This window comes from Saccopteryx bilineata, chromosome 4, assembly GCF_036850765.1.
Source record: "Saccopteryx bilineata isolate mSacBil1 chromosome 4, mSacBil1_pri_phased_curated, whole genome shotgun sequence".
Lineage (NCBI taxonomy): Eukaryota > Metazoa > Chordata > Mammalia > Chiroptera > Emballonuridae > Saccopteryx > Saccopteryx bilineata.
The window spans coordinates 126,478,965-126,501,948 of NC_089493.1; the positions used below are offsets into that span (position 1 = coordinate 126,478,965).

The window sequence follows — 22,984 nt, forward strand, 5'->3', positions numbered from 1 at the left end:
GGTTTTTTTGTTTGTTTGTTTGTTTTTTTTACAGAGACAGAAAGTGAGTCAGGATAGACAGGGACTGACAGACAGGAACGGAGAGATGAGAAGCATCAATCATTAGTTTTTCATTGCGCGTTGCAACACCTTAGTTGTTCATTGATTGCTTTCTCATATGTGCCTTGACCGTGGGCCTTCAGCAGACCGAGTAACCCCTTGCTGGAGCCAGCGACCTTGGGTTCAAGCTGATGGGCTTTTCCTCAAACCACATGAGCCCGCACTCAAGCTGGCGACCTCAGGGTCTCGAACCCGGGTCCTCTGCATCCCAGTCCGATGCTCTATTCACTGCACCACCGCCTGGTCAGGCTGGGCCCTGGTTTTACATCCCAAGTTCCATCACATTTCCATCTAACCTCCCACCCTGGGCTTTCTGGGGCTATTGATAAACTTTAAAACTGTTGGGTCACTTGACAATATTTAGAAATTCAGTTTAGTGAGGGCCTTCTACTGTGTCTACTGTGATAAAGGTACATTGTGAGTGATGCTTCCCCTCTTCTTGCACGAGCAGCATCAGAGCTACTTTTTATTGAGTGTCACTCGGTGTCAGGCACTGGGCTAATGTCCACTCATTTCATTGTTACAACTACTTGCAGTAGTTCTTTAGACAGTATTTTAAAAGTTGTATCGAGATATAATCTACATACCATACTTTGCCAATTTAAAAGTGTACATTTCAGAGGCTTTTAGTATATTCACAGGGCTGTGCAACCATCACCACAATCTAATATTAGAACATTTTTGTCACCCCAGGAGGAAACCTGTATCCTCGCATGAACCCCACACCACGCCACCCCTAGACTATGGCAACCACTAATGTACTGTCTCTGTAGATTAGCTTATTCTGGGAAGTTCTTATCAATGAAATCATACAACGTGGTCTTTGTGTCTGGCTTCGTTCACTTAGGATAACGTTTTCAAGGTTCATCTATGTTGTAGCATGTGCATGTCATTTCTTTGTATTGTTAGTATTTTTAACCACTTCTGAGATTAACTCTGGTTCCCCCTACCCTTGCTAGCCACCTCTCACTCAGAAGAAAGGGCTACATTGAGGAGCCAAATACAAGAATAGCGGTTGAACATTGGGGAAACCAAGACACAGAGGCAAAATGACTTTCCTATGGTTAAGTATCCTTCAGTAGATAGGGCTAAATTTCCCATGCAGATTGGCCTAATGCCTGTCTGGCTATGAGCTCAGAGTCTGAGGTGGCAACTGATGGCCACTGGCACCAATTCAGTGTCAATAGGAATCCCCAATTTGGGGTGTGGTGAAGAAGGAAACTTTATTCAGTGCAAAACAGCTCAGTTGTGATACAGCACAGTTGTGAGTTAGCCTTGGGGCCAGACTCCTCTCTGGCTAGACAGCACTGCTCTGCTCCTCCCTGGTCTGCTGTGCTCCCTTCCATTGAGTTATCTTTGGTGTTTTAGCTCAGCTAGGAAAATGTATCTGTCGAAAGGGAAAGTCGGCTTTCAGAGCTAGAGGGGAGCTGGCTTATATGGATGCAAGTTCTAGCCCCTGGTTCCTGATTGGTCTATTTGTATGAGAACTCCAAATCCTTGTAGTTTGATTGGTCCAAAGGCACTGTCCTGATTGGTCAGAATAGAGCTGCTCTGTTTGGTTTGAGCTACACAGCTCTAATTGGATGGAAAGAGCCTCGGTCCTATTGGCTGAAATAGGATTCCAGGAACTCCTTTATAAGAACTGGCAGACATACAGTACAGAGGCAGGTAGTTCAATGCAGGTTTCCCCATGAAGTGCGTTTTGGGTGAGAGGCCCCTGTGTAGGAATGGCTGCTAGGCTCTTTTTTTTTCTTTTTTAAATTTGAGCCCAGCTAGCCACCAGGAGCCTTTCTTAGTAAGTATCTTCTTTCTCAGGGTCCACAGATACAATCATGGATAGGTATTTATTGAACATCTTCTGTGGGTCAGTCACTGTGCTGAGTGTCCTGTAAATTTGTTACCTTGTGTACACACATAATCAGACTTCAGTTGGGAAGCCTGGTAACCATACCTGGTCAGTGGTATTTTTGTTTTCATGTCTTTCACTTGCTCACTTCTGGTCTCATTGGCCTCCTTGAGTTGTAGAATGATAGCCTATAGAATCTTTCTAAGAACCATGCTAAAAATAGCATTGTTGTTCCTTCTATAGGAGTTTGAATACCATTCTCACCTCCAGAAGATTGGCAGTATCTTCCAGGACCCCTTGATTTCCCCCAGGACCCCAGCATCATGATTCCCCATTTCACGGGGTCGCTCAGGTAAGTGGAAACCTTTTAAAGAGAGAATAAGAAATTTTATTTATTTATTTATTTTTTGTATTTTTCTGAAGCTGGAAACGGGGAGAGACAGTCAGACAGACTCCCGCATGCGCCTGACTGGGATCCACCCGGGACGCCCACCAGGGGGCGACGCTCTGCCCACCAGGGGGCGATGCTCTGCCCCTCCGGGGCGTTGCTCTGTTGCAACCAGAGCCACTCTAGCGCCTGGGGCAGAGGCCAAGGAGCCATCCCCAGTGCCCGGGCCATCTTTGCTCCAATGGAGCCTTGGCTGTGGGAGGGGAAGAGAGAGACAGAGAGGAAGGAGAGGGGGAGGGGTAGAGAAGCAGATGGGCGCTTCTCCTGTGTGCCCTGGCCGGGAATCAAACCCGGGACTTCTGCACGCCAGGCCTACGCTCTACCACTGAGCCAACCGGCCAGGGCCTATAGTTTCTTATAGTAACTGGCCTTGAGGGTAAGCATCTCACTGGTTTTCTTGATATCCTATGTACATATTTGTGATAAGTGTGCCATTTGGGAGGGCGCCGAGGCCTGGGAAGCTGTGTGCTGTTGTGAGAGGTGCTTGGACTAAGATCCAAGAGGCTTGGGTTCTAAGCTGTGCCACACTGGTTTTTTTTGTTGTTGTTTCTTTTTAATTTAAAAATTAAAAAAACAATTTAAGACTCATACTTTTTTTTTTAAGTGAGAGGAGGAGAGATAGGCTCTCACATGTACTCTCACCGGGATCCATGCAACCTCCGTCTGGGGCCAATGCTTGAATCAACCAAGCCATCCTCGGCACCTGGGGTCAACAATTGAACCAGTTGAGCCACTGTCTACAAGAGGGGAAGGGGGAGAGAGAGAAGGGGGAGTGGAGGGGAAGAGAAGCAGATGATTGCTTCTCATGTATGCCCTGACCAGGGATCGAACTTGGGACGTCCAGAGGTTGGGCCAATACTCTATCTACTGAGCCAATCAGCCAGTGCTAAGACTCAGATTTTTATTTTTAACAAAGGTATTACTGGCTTCATGGTTATGTATCATAGCTGCATAACGGAATTACCTGAAGAGCTTGAAAAATATTGTCCTCTGATGGCATCTCCACAGATTTTGACTTCATTGGTCCAGTTTATTTAAAAGGTGACTTCTCTAGTCCCTTCTGCTCAAAATATCTATGACTTTCACCTGCATTTTTTATTTGATCCTGATACCAACCATGTGATGTAACATGCACTAAAATCTCTGATTAGTGGAGCGCTCGGGGTCCTTAACTCCAATGAGCCACATTTCTGTAGTGCGGAGCCAAAAAGGGGCTCCGTGCTTGGGAACGGTAGTCCTTGTCATTGAGAATCTTCTCAAACTTTAAGCTAACAGACCCTTTTGAAAATTCTTCAGTTGATAATCCTATATAAAAATCTCAATTTATAAAATAGCCAGTGGCAGTATTTTATGAAGATAAAAATTTATTTCACAATTCAACTTTGTCATAGTTACACATTATGAAGTTGGTGAGTCTGTTTGGATGAACACTCAAATTTGAAATCAGAATTTATGGCTAATAGCTGGTGCGTCAGCCTCGGCACCTGGTTGATTTTACACTTCTTTTAACTCCATCATATTAACAAAACCTTGATCCACACAGGTGAATAATTGCCACAAGTAACAGTTTTTGCTGAAACTCATCTTGCAAACCTCAGGATATTCTTTAAATTAATTGATTCAGAATCTAGAGAGAGGGGAAGTAAGAACCTTCCATTTCAGAGTGGAATCACTGAGCATATTTGGTAGTTTCCCCTCTCCCCGCAATAGCTATACATTAGCCCAAACTCCCAGAACTTACAATAAACAGTAAAATGCTCTATAATATGTTATTATGATGGTGCCATATATGATTGCCCAACCAGGGCTCAAGCACTTGCCAGGCAGATTCTCTAGGCCCACGCCTGGCATTTAAATTGAGCGTAGTTGGGTGTGCATGTGAGCTGTTGCCTGTAGTTGCTTGTATAATTTTACATGAGCAGATATGTGCAGGCTTGAAGTGCAAGGACGTGTGCAGAGCTACAACCTTCCTCCTCGGTGACATTCACAAGCATGTCAGAGACAATCAGACAGTTAGAAAGAGCTTCATTCTCAGGCCTTTGCGAAATCCAACCATTAACAGGGCAGTGTGAGCCAGTGTTTTATGGCCTCTTCAGGGTTAATGTTAGGCATCTAATCTAACTTGGCACGTGTGTATTTCTAAGCCCTAGTTTAAAAAGTAATTTAAAAACTATTTGAAGACATGCACTACACATGTGTTCTGTGGACGCCCCATCACACTGCAGCTGGACCACTGTGGTCCATGTTGAGACCACAGCCTCATTGAATGCTAGGACCTAATGGGGAACAGAGATGTGAGTGTAACAGTCACGTACTGAACTGGATGGAAAAGAGCGGTAGGTGACTAAAGCTGTGTTCATCAGGTGGTGAGCCAGTGTTGAGTTTGGCTGTTCTCAGAAAAGCCCCTGAATGCACTGAGGACCCTCAGAATGGGGGCCACCCAGGCTACCCAGGAAGGGCTTTACTTGGGAGAAACCCCCTTTTGCAAAGATTTTTCTTGATGTCTTGGGGTCTTAATTGATAGCCCTGTAACGACCTGTGGTGTGGAAGCTGCATTCCTTCAAGGAGTTCCTGGTGGGTGCACCGCCACGCTGTGGTTTATGTCAGAGAAATTGCCCACAGATTAGAAGTGAGCAGGGTGGGGGCAGTTGTAAGCTAGCTATCACCTTGATCCCCTTGTGCCAGAACTCAGGACATTTGGATAGGTGCTGCAGGATCATGTGAACAGGGCTGCTCAGAATCCTGCTGTGAGAACCAGGGAGGAAGGAGTCTGTGAGTGAGGAGGACCGGTATTCTCTGGGACAGCTCTCCTGGGGTGTGTGACTCAGGTCTCCTTCCTGAGCCAGGTACTTGGACTAATTTGCATTCCATTTCTAGAGCCATATAAACTGGAAAAGAAAAAAAAAAGAGCAAAAACCCCAGAGCATCTTTTATTTAAATGCTTTTCAAAATGTTCTGGGTAAAAGGGCTGTCCTTACTTGAAGAGAAGGGGGTCTTTGATAAAATTGGTAGATGAGAAACACCTGTTATTAAGGGCTTTTTAATATTCATAAATGCAACCAAATGCACAAAGAGCCACCAGAGAGGCTGGAGGGTCTCTCTACTTATCGGAAAACAGGTCAAAATTAGAAGTTAGCGTCAAGAAAATTCCCGAGAGAAAAAAAAACATTGAAGGGGATTCACAATTCTGATATGTAGAGATTTAGTGTAAAAATTTCTGCTCCGTCTTTCCCAAGCCATGGAAAACCAGAGAGATAGCTTCATCCTCATTGGGAGAGAGGGAGCAGCCCTGAATGGTAGCGCAATGAGCCCCTCTGCCCACTCTTGAGTCTGGAGGAATAAGAAAGAATCCCAGTTAAACCCAGTAGCAGAAGAGATGTAAGATTTTAACTCTTGATGTTACCAGTTAGTGAGCTATTGCTGAGCTCAAACAAGCTCTGGATGCCATGCAAAGTGCAGGGTGAGTAAAACCCTTTTGGACCACAGGATCATTCTGGGCTAGATTAAGGAATGTTTGTCACTTGGGTCACTTATTCCGAGTTAGAGAAGAAGAGGAACTAAGTTATCGGAAGTATTTATATTTCTAGACTTGCTCCAAAGTGTGCACCTTTTTTTATTGGGTGTACAGCCACATCTTTATGTGTCTGCTCAGTGACTGAGTGGGAGAAACAGAGTTTCTTCCTAGAAGCTCTCTAACCAGTGGTGACAGCCGCCTACCACAGGCCGCTGACAGACCTTCCTCAGAGCCAGTCTGCTTGCCCACAGCTCTTCTCTTACCTTATAGCAGGGGTAACTTTTTACACAGGGGGCCAGTTCACTGTCCCTCAGACCATTGGAGGGCCGGACTATAAAAAAAACGATGAACAAATTCCTATGCACACTGCACATATCTTATTTTAAAGTAAAAAAACAAAACGGGAACAAATACAATATTTAAAATAAAGAACAAGTAAATTTAAATCAACAAACTGACCAGTATTTCAATGGGAACTGTGCTCCTCTCACTGACCACCAATGAAAAAAGTGCCCTTCCAGAAGTGTGGTGGGGGCCGGATAAATGGCCTCAGGGGGCCGCATGTGGCCCATGGGCCGTAGGTTGGGGACCCCTGCCTTATAGAGTGCTTTAGTATAACAGATCTATTTCATATCTGGGAGGAAGAGGGAGAAGGAAACAAAAACTATCAAAAATGCCCAACAGTTGGTTAAATTGTCAGGATATGAAGTTGATTCATTGATCCTTATTTTGGAATGGTAGTTTTTTTTGTTTTGTTTTGTTTTTTGTTTTTTTTTTTTACACAGAGAGAGAGAGAGTCAGAGAGAGGGATAGACAGAGACAGACAGACAGGAATGGAGAGATGAGAAGCATCAATCATTAGTTTTTTGTTGCGCATTGCAACACCTTAGTTGTTCATTGATTGCTTTCTCATATGTGCCTTGACCACGGGTCTTCAGCAGACTGAGTAACCCCTTGCTGGAGTCAGCAACCTTGGGTCCAAGCTGGTGAGCTTTTGCTCAAACCAGATGAGCCTGCGCTCAAGCTGGCGACCTCGGGGTCTCGAACTTGGGTCCTCGGCATCCCAATCTGACGCTCTATTCACTGCGCCACCACCTGGTCAGGCTGGAATGGTAGTTTTTGAAGAAATGCAGATGTCATTAGAGAGATTACAACGTTAGATGGTGATTTTTTTAAAATAGGTTTTTTATGGGGAGTTCTGGATCATTTTAAGCATTGTACAGATTGACGGCCCCAGGTCAAGTGTCTGGTTTTAGTCTTCTGGAACTTAAAGGCTTTTCTTTGCCGCGATAGATGTTTCATAGGCTTTTCTTTGCCGCGGTAGTCCTGTAATGCCTGTCAGCCACTTCGCTTAGAAACACACCAGAGGGGACCAAGGAAATTAGGAAGAAGAAGGGGACAGCTGCCCTTCAGGCCACTGAAAAATATCCTGAGTGAAGAAGGGAAGAAAGATGGTGAATAAAATGTGTTTGTGTGAGAAAGAATGAATACCCACAGTAGTGATACTCGAGTATGGCTGGACAGGGAAAACTGAGATTCCATGCCCTTCAGGGGTAAAGAACTATGTGATAATTGGGAAGGACCATGGGGTCGATCAATGTCCCTGTGCTGGTGACCAGGAGATGGGATGGAGGAGGAGAGGAGTGGGGAGGAAGAAGAAGATGAGGAAGAAAAGAAGGAGATGAAGATCATACGTATTTAGCCTCATGGTGTTCCTAGGCAGAGACAGTTGGTGGAGCCCACACCCAAACCACTACTGCGTTGGTATTGAATGCATATTTGTTGGCTATTGCACGAATAAATTAATAATTATCTTTTATGGAAAAGGAGTGAAGTAGAGAATTTTTTCTTTCCTTGAAGCAGGATCATTAGTTAATTACAAAGTAGGCAAAAGCAGAAAGCCATATATATGACACGCACACACCTTTAACCATTTATTTTTAACTTAAAGCACATGTACATTCACTTACCAGTTTGTTTGTTTTTTGTTTTTTTTTGATGTGAGGCCAAGGACTTCTCTTTGAGCATGAAGCCCTGATTGTCTTTCTTGCACAAACCACACCCATCGGCATTATCTAAGGTTTCCATTTGGGCTGCTTTCAAGTGAAGTGAGCGCTGAAAGACTTTTGCAGAGCATCCCATGTGCAGAATGATCCTAGAGGTTTATTACTGTGGCCCCCAGTCATTACAGCTGGCTCGCCCACACCTAAGTTGCCAGCAGTTTGTTTTTTTTTATTGACTTTTTTTTTTTTCTTTACAGAGACAGAGAGAGAGAGAGTCAGAGAGAGGGATAGATAGGGACAGACAGACAGGAACGGAGAGATGAGAAGCATCAATCTTAGTTTTTCGTTGCGCATTGCAACACCTTAGTTGTTCATTGATTGCTTTCTCATATGTGCCTTGACTGCGGGCCTTCAGCAGACCAAGTAACCCCTTGCTTGAGCCAGCAACCTTGGGCTCAAGCTGGTGAGTTGTTTTGTTTGTTTGTTTGTTTGTTTTTTTGCTCAAACCAGATGAGCCCGTGCTCAAGCTGGAGACCTCGGGGTCTTGAACCTGGGTTTTCCGCATCCCAGTCCGATGCTCTATCCAGTGCGCCACCACCTGGTCAGGCCAGCAGTTTTTTTTTTTGTTTTTTTTTGTATTTTTTTCTGAAGCTGGAAACGGGGAGAGACAGTCAGACAGACTCCTGCATGCGCCCGACCGGGATCCACCCGGCACACCCACCAGGGGTGACGCTCTGCCCACGAAGGGGCGATGCTCTGCCCCTCCGGGGCGTCGCTCTTTTGTGACCAGAGCCACTCTAGCGCCTGGGGCAGAGGCCAAGGAGCCATCCCCAGCGCCTGGGCCATCTTTGCTCCAATGGAGCCTTGGCTGCGGGAGGGGAAGAGAGAGACAGAGAGGAAGGGGGGGGTGGAGAAGCAAATGGGCGCTTCTCCTATGTGCCCTGGCTGGGAATCGAACCCGGGTCCCCCGCACGCCAGGCCAACGCTCTACCACTGAGCCAACGGGCCAGGGCTAGGCCAGCAGTTTTTATTTTATTTTTTTCTTGGCTACTTTCCTGTATTGCCTCTTTCCAAAGCATTCAGCTTCGTTTTATAGAAGCAACTCACAGCTACTCTTTATTTTTGTGCTCAATTCCATGGAACTGAGTAGTATTTGGGCATTTTATGTAGTTATAAAGCAACTGGCATAAACAGATGTGGGACCCTGGCTGACTCTATATGAACCCTGGCCATCTGGTGGGAGCAGAGGAGCATAAGTATTCCATGAAGAACCTGCTGGAATGTTTGTGGGGAGCCTGGTAGGAGCTATCTGCACAGTAGGTGCAAGGCTAGGAGGAAATGAAATTGTTTGTGGGAGGCCTGCCCTGGCACACCCCTTCTCAGACAGCATTGATATTTCTTTACGCCTGGCACAGCCCTGCACCTGGACCATGTCCTCATCACTCAGTACCAGACTATGGGATTTGCTAAAACATTCTGTACCAAAAGGGTTCAGTGGAGTCAAGGTGAGATCAAAGGCTGTGAGCTGCCCACTCCTTACATGCTTGAGTGGATGTACAGGCCTCAGGGTGACCATTGGCCTCCTGGGATGAGAACACATGACTCCAGTGGATGGAGACCGTCCTTTTGGGATTGTTTCCTTCCCCAGTTCTTCTATTTTGACGACAGAATTCTGGGATGCTCTTAGAACACACTTTGTTGGTGCAATGTATCAGTCTCAGCAGCACTGAGCATTTCTTCAGTGGCCAATCTGTCCTCCCTGTGGCACCTGCTTTTCTCTCCCCTCGCTCCTTCCATCCTTCCCTTCTGTAGCCAATTCCCTTGCTGTTTATTAGCCCTTAGTGTGGACTGGGCTCATTGTTCCGCAAGCAGCAAAGCTATATTGGAAACCACATTCACCGGAGCAGGGGAACGTACCAAAGGATATAGGGTCTTAAAAAGCTGTGGGGTGCTTGACCTGTGGTGGCGCAGTGGATAAAGCGTTGACCTGGAAATGCTGAGGTCGCTGGTTCAAAACCCTGGGCTTGCCTGGTCAAGGCACATATGGGAGTTGATGCTTCCAGCTCCTCTCCCCCTTCTCTCTCTCTACCTCTCCTCTCTCTCTCTCTCTCTGTCTCTCCCTCTCCTCTGTAAAATGAATAAATAAAAAATTTAAAAAAAAAAGCTGTGGGGTGACAGAACATCTCACTTTTCCGCAGGCCCTGGTCCAGAAAACATCAGTGGCTACAAGAGTGGGGAACATGGACATAAGCAATTAAAGCCCATGTGCAGTTAGAATAAGTGTCTTGAAGTTCCTGTGCTAAAATGGAAACATTCACTCCACAGAGGCCAAGCAGACTTTTCCTGGAGCTGGTACGGTCTTGGTTTGGCCACAGCTTGGTTGTCTAATGGTTTCCAAGATCAAGGCCGACCTGAAGGGAGCCGACGATGCGGACACAGGTGCCCTGGGCCAGTGGTGCTGTGGATGGAGCGTCCTCCTGGAGCGCTGAGCTTGCTGGCTCAACCCCGAGGTCGCTGGATCAGGGCACGTATGAGAAGCAATCAGTGGGGGCACAACTAAGTGGAACAATGAGCTGATGCTTCTCTCTCTCCCCCTCCTTTCCTCTATCTCAAAAAAAAAAAAAAAAGGGGGCACAGGCTCATTCACAGCGCAGGAGGCAATGCCTGACAGCAGGAAGATGACCGCAAAGGGCCAGCATGATTCAGAAGCCCCAGCTCTGGGCTCTCCGACTTGCTGTGCTCCAAGGCCCCACCTTAGGCTACACAGATTGGTAGATGTGCACACCGGTGATGCTGAGCCATCCATGAAAGGCTACTTACGCTCAGCGTGTTTTGTGTAAGAAAGCAGAGGGAACACATAGAATGATTCTTTTTTCAAGGTTGAGGTTTCAATGGTTAGCTTCAATTATTTTTAAACTTCTAATGTTCTCTAGTGAATCTGGGTCAACAAAGTTTTATGGCATCCACTTATTTTCTGATTATTTTTGCAAGCAGTGACAGAAAGTGAAACAAGAGTGTGAAGCCAGTCTCCCAGGACTGAGGAAGGAAACTGATGTGATCTAATGCAAATGCTTGGTTGAAAGGTGTGTTGTTTCCCAACGAGGCCCATGAGCGCAGTGGTTAAGGATCCAGGCCAAGGGTGTCTGACTGCTGGCATGAGAAATTAGGCTTTCTTCTTAGTCAGAGTGTCTGCCCTTCGGTGAATGACCTAGCCTCTCTGTGATTCAGTTTCCTTGCCTACAAAATGATAAATGTGTCTGATAGGGTTCAATGAAACAGTTCTTGTAAGAATTGACATGGATGGTAACCATCAAGGCTACATTGACCAATGTCACCTGTCATCTGCCACCCTCTCTCGCTTTCTTTGCACTTACCTGATGTCTGGGGAAGGCAGAGGCCTGAGCCAAACGTGGAAGACACATGCTCAGTGAGCATTGGTGACCTCCAGTGTGCAGGAGATGTAGGCCTCACTTCAACGCTAAGGTCCATATAATTGTGTCAGTGATCAGATTGCTCCCAAAATATCTCTTGGGTTGTAGGGACTAAAGAAGAAAAGAAGTTAAGATTTTTTTGTTTTGTTTTGTTACTTGATTTGCTCCAATGGTGTTGAGTTCATTGAGGTGCCCAGCGGTTGTGACAAGACCCACTTCTCTAAAGCGGAGGAGGTTGGGAAGGAGGTGGGAAGGGGGTGGGAGGGGTGGGCCCCAGCAAACAAGAAGTCCAGATCCCTGGTTCCCTGATACAGATCTTGTTCCAAATTTCAGGAAGCATTCTTTTCTGCATGAGGAAATGAAATGATGGTGTGTTTAAATTCCAGCAAAGCACTGGGGAAATAGCATCACTCCCCCCCCCCTTTTTCTGATTGGTGTGAAATGGTGGGTCGTTTCTTCTGCAAGGTGAATCGGAGAGTCTCGGTCTGTAGGAACGCAGCTCCCCCCACCCTGCACTTGGAGAGGACTGGAGTTTGTTTGCCAGAGGCCCTGGTAGCCTTCAATCTGTCAAAACGTTGCAGGCTGGGAGCAGTTTGCCAAAGCAAACTTTCAAAGCGAAGTAACACGGGCTGCATGCGCAGACACACATGCGCTCGTAGTCCCTGAACATTTGTTTCCAGTTGGGCGGGGGTGGTGGTGGAGGTGGTGAGGATTTGGGCTAGGTTGTTGGCGTTTTGGAGAGGTATGGATGGGCACAGTGCAGCTGCAGACTCCCAATTAGATAGGTATGTGTGAGCAGGGCGGGTCACCCCAAACAGTCTACCGGGCAGGGGTGGGAAACTTTCAGCCTGTGGCAGGGTTTCTTCTGGCCCTTGGGGTTATATATTGCTCTAGCTGCTGTTATTGCAGCCGAAGAATAATTTTCTCCTTGGGGGGGGGGGGGGATTTATTCTATTCTGTTCAGAGCAGAGCCCATTTAATAACTAAGACTTTATTTCAGAATGAATTTTATGGGGGACCCCTATGATTTTAGCCTCACTCAGGCCCTGCTCGATGAGGAAAAGAAGTGCTTGAACACCTACATGCAACTTGTCTTGCATTTTTGCTGCCATATTTCATGTTGGTCTTATGAGAATGAGTTTGGGGGCATCACTTAGAAATTTTAAAAGCACAACTGACTTTTTAATAAATCTTACAAAAGAACTTTCAAAAGCTTCTCACGTTTCTTTGGACATTTTTGAGTACGGTGGTTCCCACTGTTCCCACGTATCTTGACATTTCAAAAGTTGTCAGGATGCTGCTACATCGTTCATGAAGTCAATGACTTGAGCTCTCACTGTAGAGCAGAGCCTGCAAAGCCGGGGGATAAACTCGATACAAAACAAACTGATCTCATGGAGCTGACCTCATATTCTAGTGGGTAGAGGGTGCCTTTTAAATGAATAAAGACATAGTCTGTGTAGCAGCAAGTGCCATGGAGAAATATGCCGTCCCGGCTTTTATAGGGTCAGGGAGATCTAATGGGGCAGGGACAGCGCTGGGCAGACACCTGGAGGAGGCGAGGGAACAAGTGCAGGGGGGCCTGGCAGTAGAGGTGACCAGGCAGCCTGGAGAGCAGCTCCTCTGAGACCGCGGGCAGCTGAGCCTCTCCCCTCCACCAGCCTTCCCCCTCTCCTGCCCTGACAGCTTTGGAAATGCAGTCAACCCAGGATGCCCGGCTCTGCAGAACTGCTCCTGCATGCATTTCCAGTGTGCACCTTAGGTGCCTGCCAGGAACTCTGATGAGCTGAGGTGTAGCGCATTTATGGCACTGTTGCTTGTTATTTTGTTTGCTTATTTGTTTTTTAACAAAACCACACCAAGCTGGTTCATTATTATTATTTTTTTAATGAGTAAACAATGCCAAGATGTGTTACAAAGGATTCTGAGCTATAGGCGTGGTTCACAATGTGCTTACTTTCACTCCTTTGGGGTCAGCAGGGCGGGCAATATTATTTTTGTTTTACAAGATGAGGAAACTGAGGCACAGAGGTGATTTGCTCAAGATCATGTAACCAAGGAGCTTAGGCTCCCAAGTCACAATGTGCGTGTTCCTTGGTTTCAAGGACTACCTGGGTCCAATGAGGATATACCTAGAGAGAAGCTGTTCTGGCTCCACTCGCTGGAGGACACCACGGGGCACCTGTGTGTCCGTCCTCACGGTGTGCGACCCTCTTTGGAATGCTGCACGGGGAGCGCTCTTGGTCTCCCACGTCGGGGCCTTGCTGCATCTCGAAGACACGGCAGACAGGAGGGGCATTCATATCTGGTCACGTGTCCCTGCCCCCTGCCCCCTGCTTCCTGCCCCAGGCTCTCCATGTCCACTCCATGTGGTCTGTTAGGGCTGGGCTCATTTACGTACCAGATGGGGGCCAGGGGAGAATTTAGAATTCTCAGAGATTGTGGGAGCTTTTCCCTACTCCATTAGCCCTCAGCCCAGATTCAGCAGGCTCCTTCCTCATCTCCACCCGCACACAGTGCATTTCTTAGACAGGGCGGGGTTTTTTGCTGTTTCTTTCTTTTTTTAAAAATTTTCAGTTATGTTAAAGGCTTCAGCAAGGTTGCTTAACTTCTGGCCTCAGGGTTAAACCTAGAGAAAATTCAGGACAGCTAAGTAGGGCCCAGAAGCCTTTTTGCAGGGTTTCTGAAAAACAATACTGATGATGATTTGAAATCAAGGGACTTTGGGCATTTAATTTACCTGACATTGCTTGTCTCCCCTGACTGACTGATGGCGCTGGGTGTCTCCACTTCTGTCACTGTCACTGATCCCTACAGTAGATGAGCACACTGAGGCACGTAGACATGAGCTTACCCAGTGTCGCCCCGATGGGAAGGGTGGAGTTGGGGTTTTAGCTAAGATGTGTTTGAATCCGCAGCTTCCCATGCCTGCAGCACACCCTGCTGTCTTGGGGCCAGCTGGCTCCCATTTCTGCACCTGCCCTTTATTTGATGACAAGCCCTAATCAGGGCTGGTGACAGTAGAGCTTAACATAGCTAATCCTGCCCATGGAGAGCATCTGTGACACCCAAGGGCAGAGCGCTGGCAGCGGAAAGGCCCAAGGAAAGCCCAGGTATGGGAGAGGCACGTCCCCAGCCAGGCTCCACAGCTCCTGGTCTTACCGGCTCCGCAAGCACCAAGCTCACCCTGCGCTTACTCTGTGACAGACAGGGCACGTCATCTCATTCAGTCCTTCCCAAACCTGGGAGCCAGCTTCTGGTGTTAACCTCATGTTACAGGGAGGGAGACATGGCTCAGAGGGTTAACTAGAAGCCCTGCTGGTAAGCAGTATTGCTGGGTTCGACCCCAGGGCTGCCCCATGCCACAGCCCTGCCCACAGCTCTGCTGCCTCCCTCCTGGAACCACCCTTTGCCTCTTCCCTGGATCACATCCCAGGACCTGGGGGGGACTGTTATCTCCCTTCGAGGAGATGGAGGTGCTGCCTTGTGCTGGTGCTGCTGCCTGGAACCCACTCACAGTCCCGCCTGTTGCTGTTTTTCCTTCTCAGCATCCTGGGTTCCCTGCTGCTGTTTGGACTCCAGCTCGTCTTCCCACATCCCTCCACTGAACACAGGAAGGTAAGCCACGGCCACTCAGGGGCTGCCCTTCTCCGCACAGGGGCTGGGCTCCCTCCAGTCCCCACCCCAAGTCTTATTCTCTTTGGAGGTGAGGCACCACTGATTATGAAAGGAAAATACCATTTGTAGAATGTTTACTCGTTTTCCAAACCTGCCTAAAAGTGGAGCTGGTACCCAGAGTCAGTCTCTGATCAGAGGGCAGCACTAGCTTTGCAGCCTCGTCTGCTAGAATGGGGCAGCTAGGAAGGGGTCATGAGAACATCATATCCCTGGGAATGGCACAGTGTCAGCATGGCGCTTTTACCCTCTAGGGGCACTTTCAGGGGTGAGGGGTGCAGATGATTGGAGAGAGGGCTGTAGCTATGGCTGTGGCTATAGAAGAGGACCCCCCAGTAAGACACCATGACCTTTGGTACTAGACACAGCTACTGCAAGCCAGCGGCCAGGCAGGGAGGGAGCAGGGAAGTGAGGACCTGGCCCTCTGTTTGTCCTCTTCCCCCTCTGTCTCCTGCAGTGAATTCCTTGAGCTGATCACAACAAAGACAGAAGACAAAAAGCCCTTGACCTAGTCCTGGAAGGCCAGCCTCCTGAGCCACAGATTTGGGTGGAGAAGGGTGGACAGAGCATCTGGAGGGACAAACAGTATCAAGCACACTTCCGTTTAGGCTCTGGGTGATTCATATTAAATGAGCTATTCACTGTTGCCTAAGCAAGCCTCATGCTGTCCTGCCACAGAGCAGGTGGATGATGAATACTTTCTTAGAAGTAGATGCACAATACGGCTCTGACAAGGTCCCTAATGTCCCTTTCTGCCACTAGGGATGCCTCATGTCAGCATGTAACAAAATGCAGGCATTTCTGAGAGGAATGATAATCAGCTGTGTGTATCTAAGTGTGGCTGAGTTGGTTGGAACCTGCCCCAGACAGGGCTTTCACAGGGAAAGTCCAGCAGAGAGGGGAGCTGAGAAGGAGGAGGCACAGCTTTGCCAAGGTGTGACCCTTCCTGGGAGAAATTCCTGATGCTCTTGTCTGATGAGGGTCATTCGCTCTAGGTCTGTGGATTCTGTTCTGGCATTGCTGTCCTAGGCCCGTTTCTAAATCTGTATCATGTTGCGTGCCTCACTTGGAGGTCAGCTCCGTGAATGTGGGATCCAGCCTGTCTTGTTCACTGTCATAGTCCCAGCTCCTGCAATGTGGTAGGTGCTCAATAAAGTATTTGTTGAATGACTGACTGAATATAAAACTTGGCCAGGGTCTAAACATCATGTTGAAAATTTATACCTTCCACCCCATGCCATGGGCCTCTGGGCGATAATAATGTCATTGGAGTGAATGGAATTGGTGTCCTTAGTGAAATCATATTTGGCCCTGTAGCTATGGCTGTGGCTGTGGCTATAGAAGAGGACCCCCAGTAAGACACCATGACCTTTGGTACTGGACATGAGTACCTTTGAAGGACACAGAGGAGAAGGCACCACGGTGGCTCCCTGGTCGCTGACTTTGGCTACAAGAACTGTGAGAAATGCACTGTGTTGTTTATAAAGCACTCAGTCCATGAGACTTTTTAAATAGCTGGGTAATGACAGAGGCTGGAAGAGTTTTGAGGTCATTGGGTGCTAACAAGCTTCCAGGGCCATGCACAGACTTTTAAAGGTAATTCTGATGAGAGCCCAGAAAGAAAAGAACAGAACTGTAGAGAGAGCCTCAGCCTTCTTAGCGAAAACCTGAGTAATCCCAAACACAGAGCAGGTGGAAATAGGAACAGGAAGTGCCATTCTGATGAGCTCTCAGATGGAAATGAGCAACATATCATCGGACCCTGGAGGAAAGGCCGTGTGTGTCATAGAGTCACAAAGAATTTGGCCGGACTGTGTTTGTGCTCTAGCATTCTGTTCAAGGTAGAACTTGCAACTGATGGCATTAGATGATTTGCTGAAGCATTTCCTAAGCACAGTGTTGAAACAGTGGCCTGCTTTCTCTTGGCTACTTGTCATAAAATGAGAGAAGAGAGAAATGACTTAAAAATGGAATTGTTAATTGGAAAGTTAAGCAGAACACAGAATGCAATGATTTGAAAAATTCTCAGCTTGTTCATATTAAAAAGAATAATAAAGTCTGTTCAGAAAGGAACTTAAGGGTGTTGCCACAGGACCATTTGATAAGGAGACCAGTCAGCCATCTTGACAGGAGCCAGGAGCTATTGTGGATGACAACGGATGAATGCACAGGAGGGCTGCTATCTTCTGGACCTGGCTCACCTCTGCGCTCCCTTACCTGGTGGTCTCCCCTCCCTGCACTCTGGTGCTGAGCTGCTCAGCTGGCCCAGGTGCTGCTCCAGTGGCTGGATAAGGTGTGGGCTGTGCCTAGCAGAGCCGTGGGAGTGAGGCTGCCTCCACCATAGCCATGGTCCCCGGACCCCAATCCTGGAGAACCACAGTGGGGATAGGGCTGCCAAGAGCTGTGGGGCCAGGGCAGCCTGGAACATTGGGATTCCAACTGCTTTCCCCAAAGCAGCAGGCAGGACTGCTGCCCCAGGGGGCCCACATGGCAGAACATCAAGCCAGAGAGGATTATTCTGAGCCTTAAGGTTTGATAGAATTTGCCCTATTGGGTTTTAGACTTGCTCAGAACCTGTCTTTCCTTCCTTCTTTCCTCTGTGGAATGAGGATGTCAGTCCTGTGCCTGTCCACCATTGTTACTGGGAAGCAGGTGACATGTTTGATCTCACAGGTTTGCAGTTGGAGAGCAGTTTGCCTCGGGACAGCTCATACCTGGAGATTCATCCATATCTGATTTTGGTGATATGTAGGTGAGACTTCAGACCTAGATGTTAAAGATGATGCTGGAACCAGTTAAGACTTTTGGGGCTGATGGAGTGGAATGAATTTTGCATGCAAGAAAGATATAAATTGGCAGGAGCCAGTGGTGGAATGACGTAGACTGAATGTGTCCTTCCAAATTCACATGTTGTAACTTCGTCCCCAGAGTGATGGTATTCAGAGGCAGGGCCTTCGGGAGACAGATGGGCGGTAAGAGGATCAGAGACCTTATAGCAGTGATGCCAGTGCAGTCTGCCGCTGCCTCTGCTGTGGGAGGGCACAGCACGGAGCCCAGGACACTGGCTTTCCCTGGGCGCCAAATCTGCCAGTCCCTCAATCCCAAACATCCCAGCCACCAGAACTATGAAAAATAAATTTACATTGTTCATAAGCCACCCAATCTATGGTACTGTTGTTACAGAAGTTGGAATGGACAAAGACAATGGTCTGTTTTCATTATTAAGTTATTTATTATTGTTTGGAATTATTGATGTTGTTAATCTTTTTTTTTTTTTTTTTTTTTTGTATTTTTCTGAAGCTGGAAACCGGGAGAGATAGTCAGACAGACTCCCCGCATGCGCCCGACCGGGATCCACCTGGCACACCCACCAGAGGGCGACGCTCTGTCCACCAGGGGGTGATGCTCTGCCCCTCTGGGGGGGTTGCTCTGTTGCGACCAGAGCCACTCTAGCGCCTGGGACAGAGGCCAAGGAGCCATCCTCAGCACCCGGGCCATCTTTGCTCCAATGGAGCCTCGCTGCGGGAGGGGAAGAGAGAGATAGAGAGGAAGGAGAGGGGGAGGGGGTGGAGAAGCAGATGGGCGATTCTCCTGTGTGCCCTGGCTGGGAATCAAACCCGGGACTTTTGCATGCCAGGCCGACGCTCTACCACTGAGCCAACCGGCCAGGGCCAATGTTGCTAATCTTAATAGTCAAATCAATCTACTAGTGGTTTAGTTTTGTCTTTTCTTTTTCTTTTTTTTTTTTTGCTGTTGTTGCTCAAATAGATGATCATAGCTAAAAATACTTCATAAATGACCAATTTACTTTGCTATCTCTTAATTTTTCAAGTTAATTTGAATTATATATATATGTGTGCATATATGTATTGCCCTTATCATTCTTAAAGTACTTGTTCTGTGAAATGAAGAAAAAGATGGTTTATGAGTTACTTTAGAATGTTAAATCTTAAAATTGAGCAAAAGTATTACATCTCAGAATATGATACTTCCTTGTCAAAATATTAATAAGAACTTTGAGATTAACTTTGTTTTTTCAAAATCATTTTATAGATTTCTTAGGGGAGACAGCTTTTAGGACAGTCCTTGAATGTAATTAATTATATGCCCTTTGCTACCAGGGTCATCATTGTCCTTCCCCCAGAGAAGAAAGAATTCAGCACTTTCTGGGTGCTGGGTTGTTTCTGGATGCTTTATCAGAGCTCCGTGGAGTGTGGCTGTCATCTTACTTGGTTGTATCCTCAAAATTCTTGAGAAATTTACGCATGTTTATTATAGGGAATTTAGGAATCAATGGAAAACAAGAAGAAGGAAAAGAACTTACCCCACGGCGGGAGGAGCCGTACAGACAGGAGGAGCACACACTTACTTCTACAACACACGTACAGACAGGAGGAGCACGCACTTACTTCTACAACACACGTACAGACAGGAGGAGCACGCACTTACTTCTACAACACACGTACAGACAGGAGGAGCACGCACTTACTTCTACAACACACGTACAGACAGGAGGAGCATGCACTTACTTCTACAACACAAGAAATAAAGAGATACTTATGAAAACAGGGCTAGGAAACTTTTTTCTTTTAAAAATCTGGAGGTTGGTTGTGAACATTGTAGGCTTTCTGGGCTACAAAGTCTGTCACAACTACTCAACTCTACTCTGTACCCCAAAGGCAGCCATAATTGACATGTAAATGTATGTGCATTAGTGTGTTCCTGTAAAACTTTATTAACAAAAGTGGGTGGTGAGATGGATTTGGCCCAGGGCCTGTAGTTTACCAACCGCTGTTCTAAAGCCAGGATAGAGAAGAGTTAACTGCAAGAGTACGTGTTTTGGAATTTGAAGTTGGAAATTCTCTCCTCTTGGGACTTTAAAGAACACTAAGGATTTGGGGGGGGGGGGAAGTATGCATATATTATTCGTTAAAACATAAGCATTCTGATTGCTATTAAATTGTTTTTATTACTTAGATAAATCATAATTGAATTCTTGCTGACCTGTTGTTTTGTGGCAAAATCAGCTCTCAGTCTGTAGGAGAAAGCAACAAAAAAGAATTAGAAAACCACTTATGGTGAATTCCTAAGGGACAGCATTACTAATTTGCGCATATTGTAGTTTAGTATGTATATGAAAACTACCCACTAAAAGACATCTTTTTTTCTCCCTCATTACCATAGCATGTCCAACTTTAGCATATGGAAGCATTTCTACAGTGTAAATTATTCTGAGGAAAAAAGGCATAATTTGTAAATGCTGTCAAGTGAACTATGCGTTTCTAAGTGCTGCTCGGGTGATGGGAGACATGTCTTTTAAAAACTGTCCTGCAGTCATGCGGGAAGAGAGGCATGTGCTGTAGAGTGTAGGTAGCTATTTCTAGATATTTCTATCCAGAAGTCCTCCTCTGGCTCCTGAAACATGGATTGCTTGACATCTGCTCCTGGTAATTATTTAACTGTACTGATTGTATTTTAAAAATTCCTGTAGCTTTATTTACAGATAAAGTAAGACCAAGAACAGGGAAAAAACTTAACCAAGACTTTAATAAAAACCGTAAGTTATTAACAAGGGAAAATACGTTGATCATAGAAAGTGTTTTAAGTAACAAAACTGTCGTGCTGTCTGCCCCACAAACATTCTCAGCAAGTTACTTTGCAGTTCATAATGTGTGTGGTCAACATAACCTACACGGGGAAAGAATTGTGAAACATTATATTTTATTTTCATCACAACCGCCAAATATATTTTAAGTTTACTTTTTAATTAAAAGTATGCATGTTTATTATAGAGAATGGAGAGAACAATGAAAACCTAGAAGAAGGAGCTAAAATCTCCTAGGGCCTCCAGCCAAAGAGAAGTGCTCTTCAGCTTGTTATTTATAGAAACTTTCAAATAAAAAGAACAGCGACACTACTAAATGAAGTTAAAGGTGAAGTACAATATTTGTTTTGCTAACTGGTTAGCAAGTCACAATGTGGACATCAGGGCACCTTCCGAAGGGCTCAGAGCCCACTATGGCTGTGGTAGTGTGCAGCTCAGGCTACAGTGACAGTGTCATCCAGTCAGATGTGGAACAAAAAGCCTGTAAAAGGGCAAGAAGATGTTTAGGCTACATAAAACTTCTTCTGTTACTGCTGCTGTATTCAAGAAGAAGAAAGAAAGAAAAACAAAACAGTAATGCTTTTAGGAGAAAACATGAAAATGTCCTTAAGATTGAGGCTAGGCAAGGAATTTTTAAACAGGACACCAGAAGAACTAACCATAAAGCAATTGGACTACATTAAAATTGAGGATGTTTGTTTATAGTAAGAGTCAAAAAGTACTCCATGGACAGGATGAAGATATTCACAGTAAAATATTTGTTGAAAGACTTATGTTCAGAATGTATAAAAAGTCCCCTGGTAATCATTAAGAAAAAAGTTAAGCAATCCTATTTTAAAATGGGCTAAAGACTTGAACAGACACTTCATGTATGATGGCATTCTAATGGCCACTAAGCATGTGGAAAGGTATTCAATCAACATCGTTAGGCCTTAGGGAAATATAAATTTAAACAAGACACCACCAGAATGGCTTGAAATGGAACACTTGACGGTACCAAGTGCTGATGAGGATGTGGAGCAACCAGAACTTTCCTTTATCGGTGGTGGAAGTTTAAAATAGTGAGCTCCTTTGGAAAACTGACAGTATATCATAAAGCTAAATGTATGACATTCAATGGGCTGTCTCTTCCCTAGGAGAAACGAGTTCATGTATTCACCAAAGCATGTGCCTGAGAATGTTCATAGCTGTGTCATTCACAGTAACACCAAACTGGAAGTAGTCTGAAGTCTGTCAGTGAGAATGGATAAATCTGAGTATATCCAAACAAGGCTACAGTAAACAACAACTGAAAAATAGACTACTGTTTCCAATCAAGCTGGAACACCTGGGAGTAGGTTTACCCTTTCTTCTAGAAAAAGAGCAAAACGGGCAAGAGAGAGCAATAGGGGTCAGATTTCCTTTTACTCTCTTGAAACAACCAGGCTGAAACAAAATAGGTTAACGTGTATGAAAAATGGTTTCCAAAACCTTGGATATCAGTCAATAAAAGATAATGATACCTCAGAGATGGGAAACAAATGCATTGAACCCTAAAATATCCCCAGCTTACTTCCTTGAGAGAATTTCCTACCCTTGGCGTAGGAGGAGGAAACAGGAATCAGTCCCTGAAGTAAGGAAATGGACTGGAAAGTCCAGCAAGGTCAAGGTGGGGAGTCTGCAGAGCAGAGTACCAAGGAGGAGAAAGCTGCACAGAGACGTGCCTGCAGGGCTCTGTGATGCTGAGGGGTCCTCCTCAAGGACGTATATAGTTCAGTAGTATTAAACCACGCAAGTTGAGGACACTGCCTGAGGCCAGTCAGGAATTCTCCAGAAGGAACAAAAGAAACAGTGCCTGGTGTTCATGCAGCACCTGGAACAGCGACTCTTTGCAGCAGCCAGACTATAAAGACTCACAGCCCAGGGGCCACTGGAGAGAATGCTCAGGAAACTCTTGTTTCACTACTGGGGGAGTAATTGACCCTACAATGTGTATTGCTTTGGACCTAACCAGCAAATCATAAAAGTTCTACTGAAAAGGATCAAGCCTTTGCTAAATAACTTAACGATCCTAGCATAAAGCAAATAAATATAGAAATATAAAAATATCCAGTACCCTGAAAGATAAAATTCAAGATGTCTGGTATTTAGTTAAAAATTACCAAGTGTACACAGAAGCAGAAAATATTAGCATTATTCTTTATAATGAGAATAATAATCAGTTGAAACCAACTCAGAATGGATGCGGAATTAGAATTTGAAAATAGGGATATTAAAGGTTATTAAAATTGTGTTCCATTCAAAAAGTTAGGTAGAAGCATGGAAGATATTTTGAAAAACCCTCATCAAACTTCTCAAGATGAAAGTGACAAGATTTGAAATGA

The 22,984-nt window shown here is 45.9% G+C and overlaps 1 protein-coding gene across 1 annotated transcript in view; it reads left to right on the forward strand.

The window, feature by feature from the left end:
• Window positions 1–22,984, forward strand: part of THSD4 (thrombospondin type 1 domain containing 4) — a 692,972-nt gene that overhangs the window by 25,885 nt on the left and 644,103 nt on the right. The window contains exons 2-3 of the mRNA XM_066277962.1: window positions 2,189–2,297; window positions 14,890–14,959. Coding sequence (XP_066134059.1) covers window positions 2,269–2,297; window positions 14,890–14,959 — 99 coding nt within the window. The 5' untranslated portion in view covers window positions 2,189–2,268. The remainder of the gene's footprint in view (window positions 1–2,188; window positions 2,298–14,889; window positions 14,960–22,984) is intronic.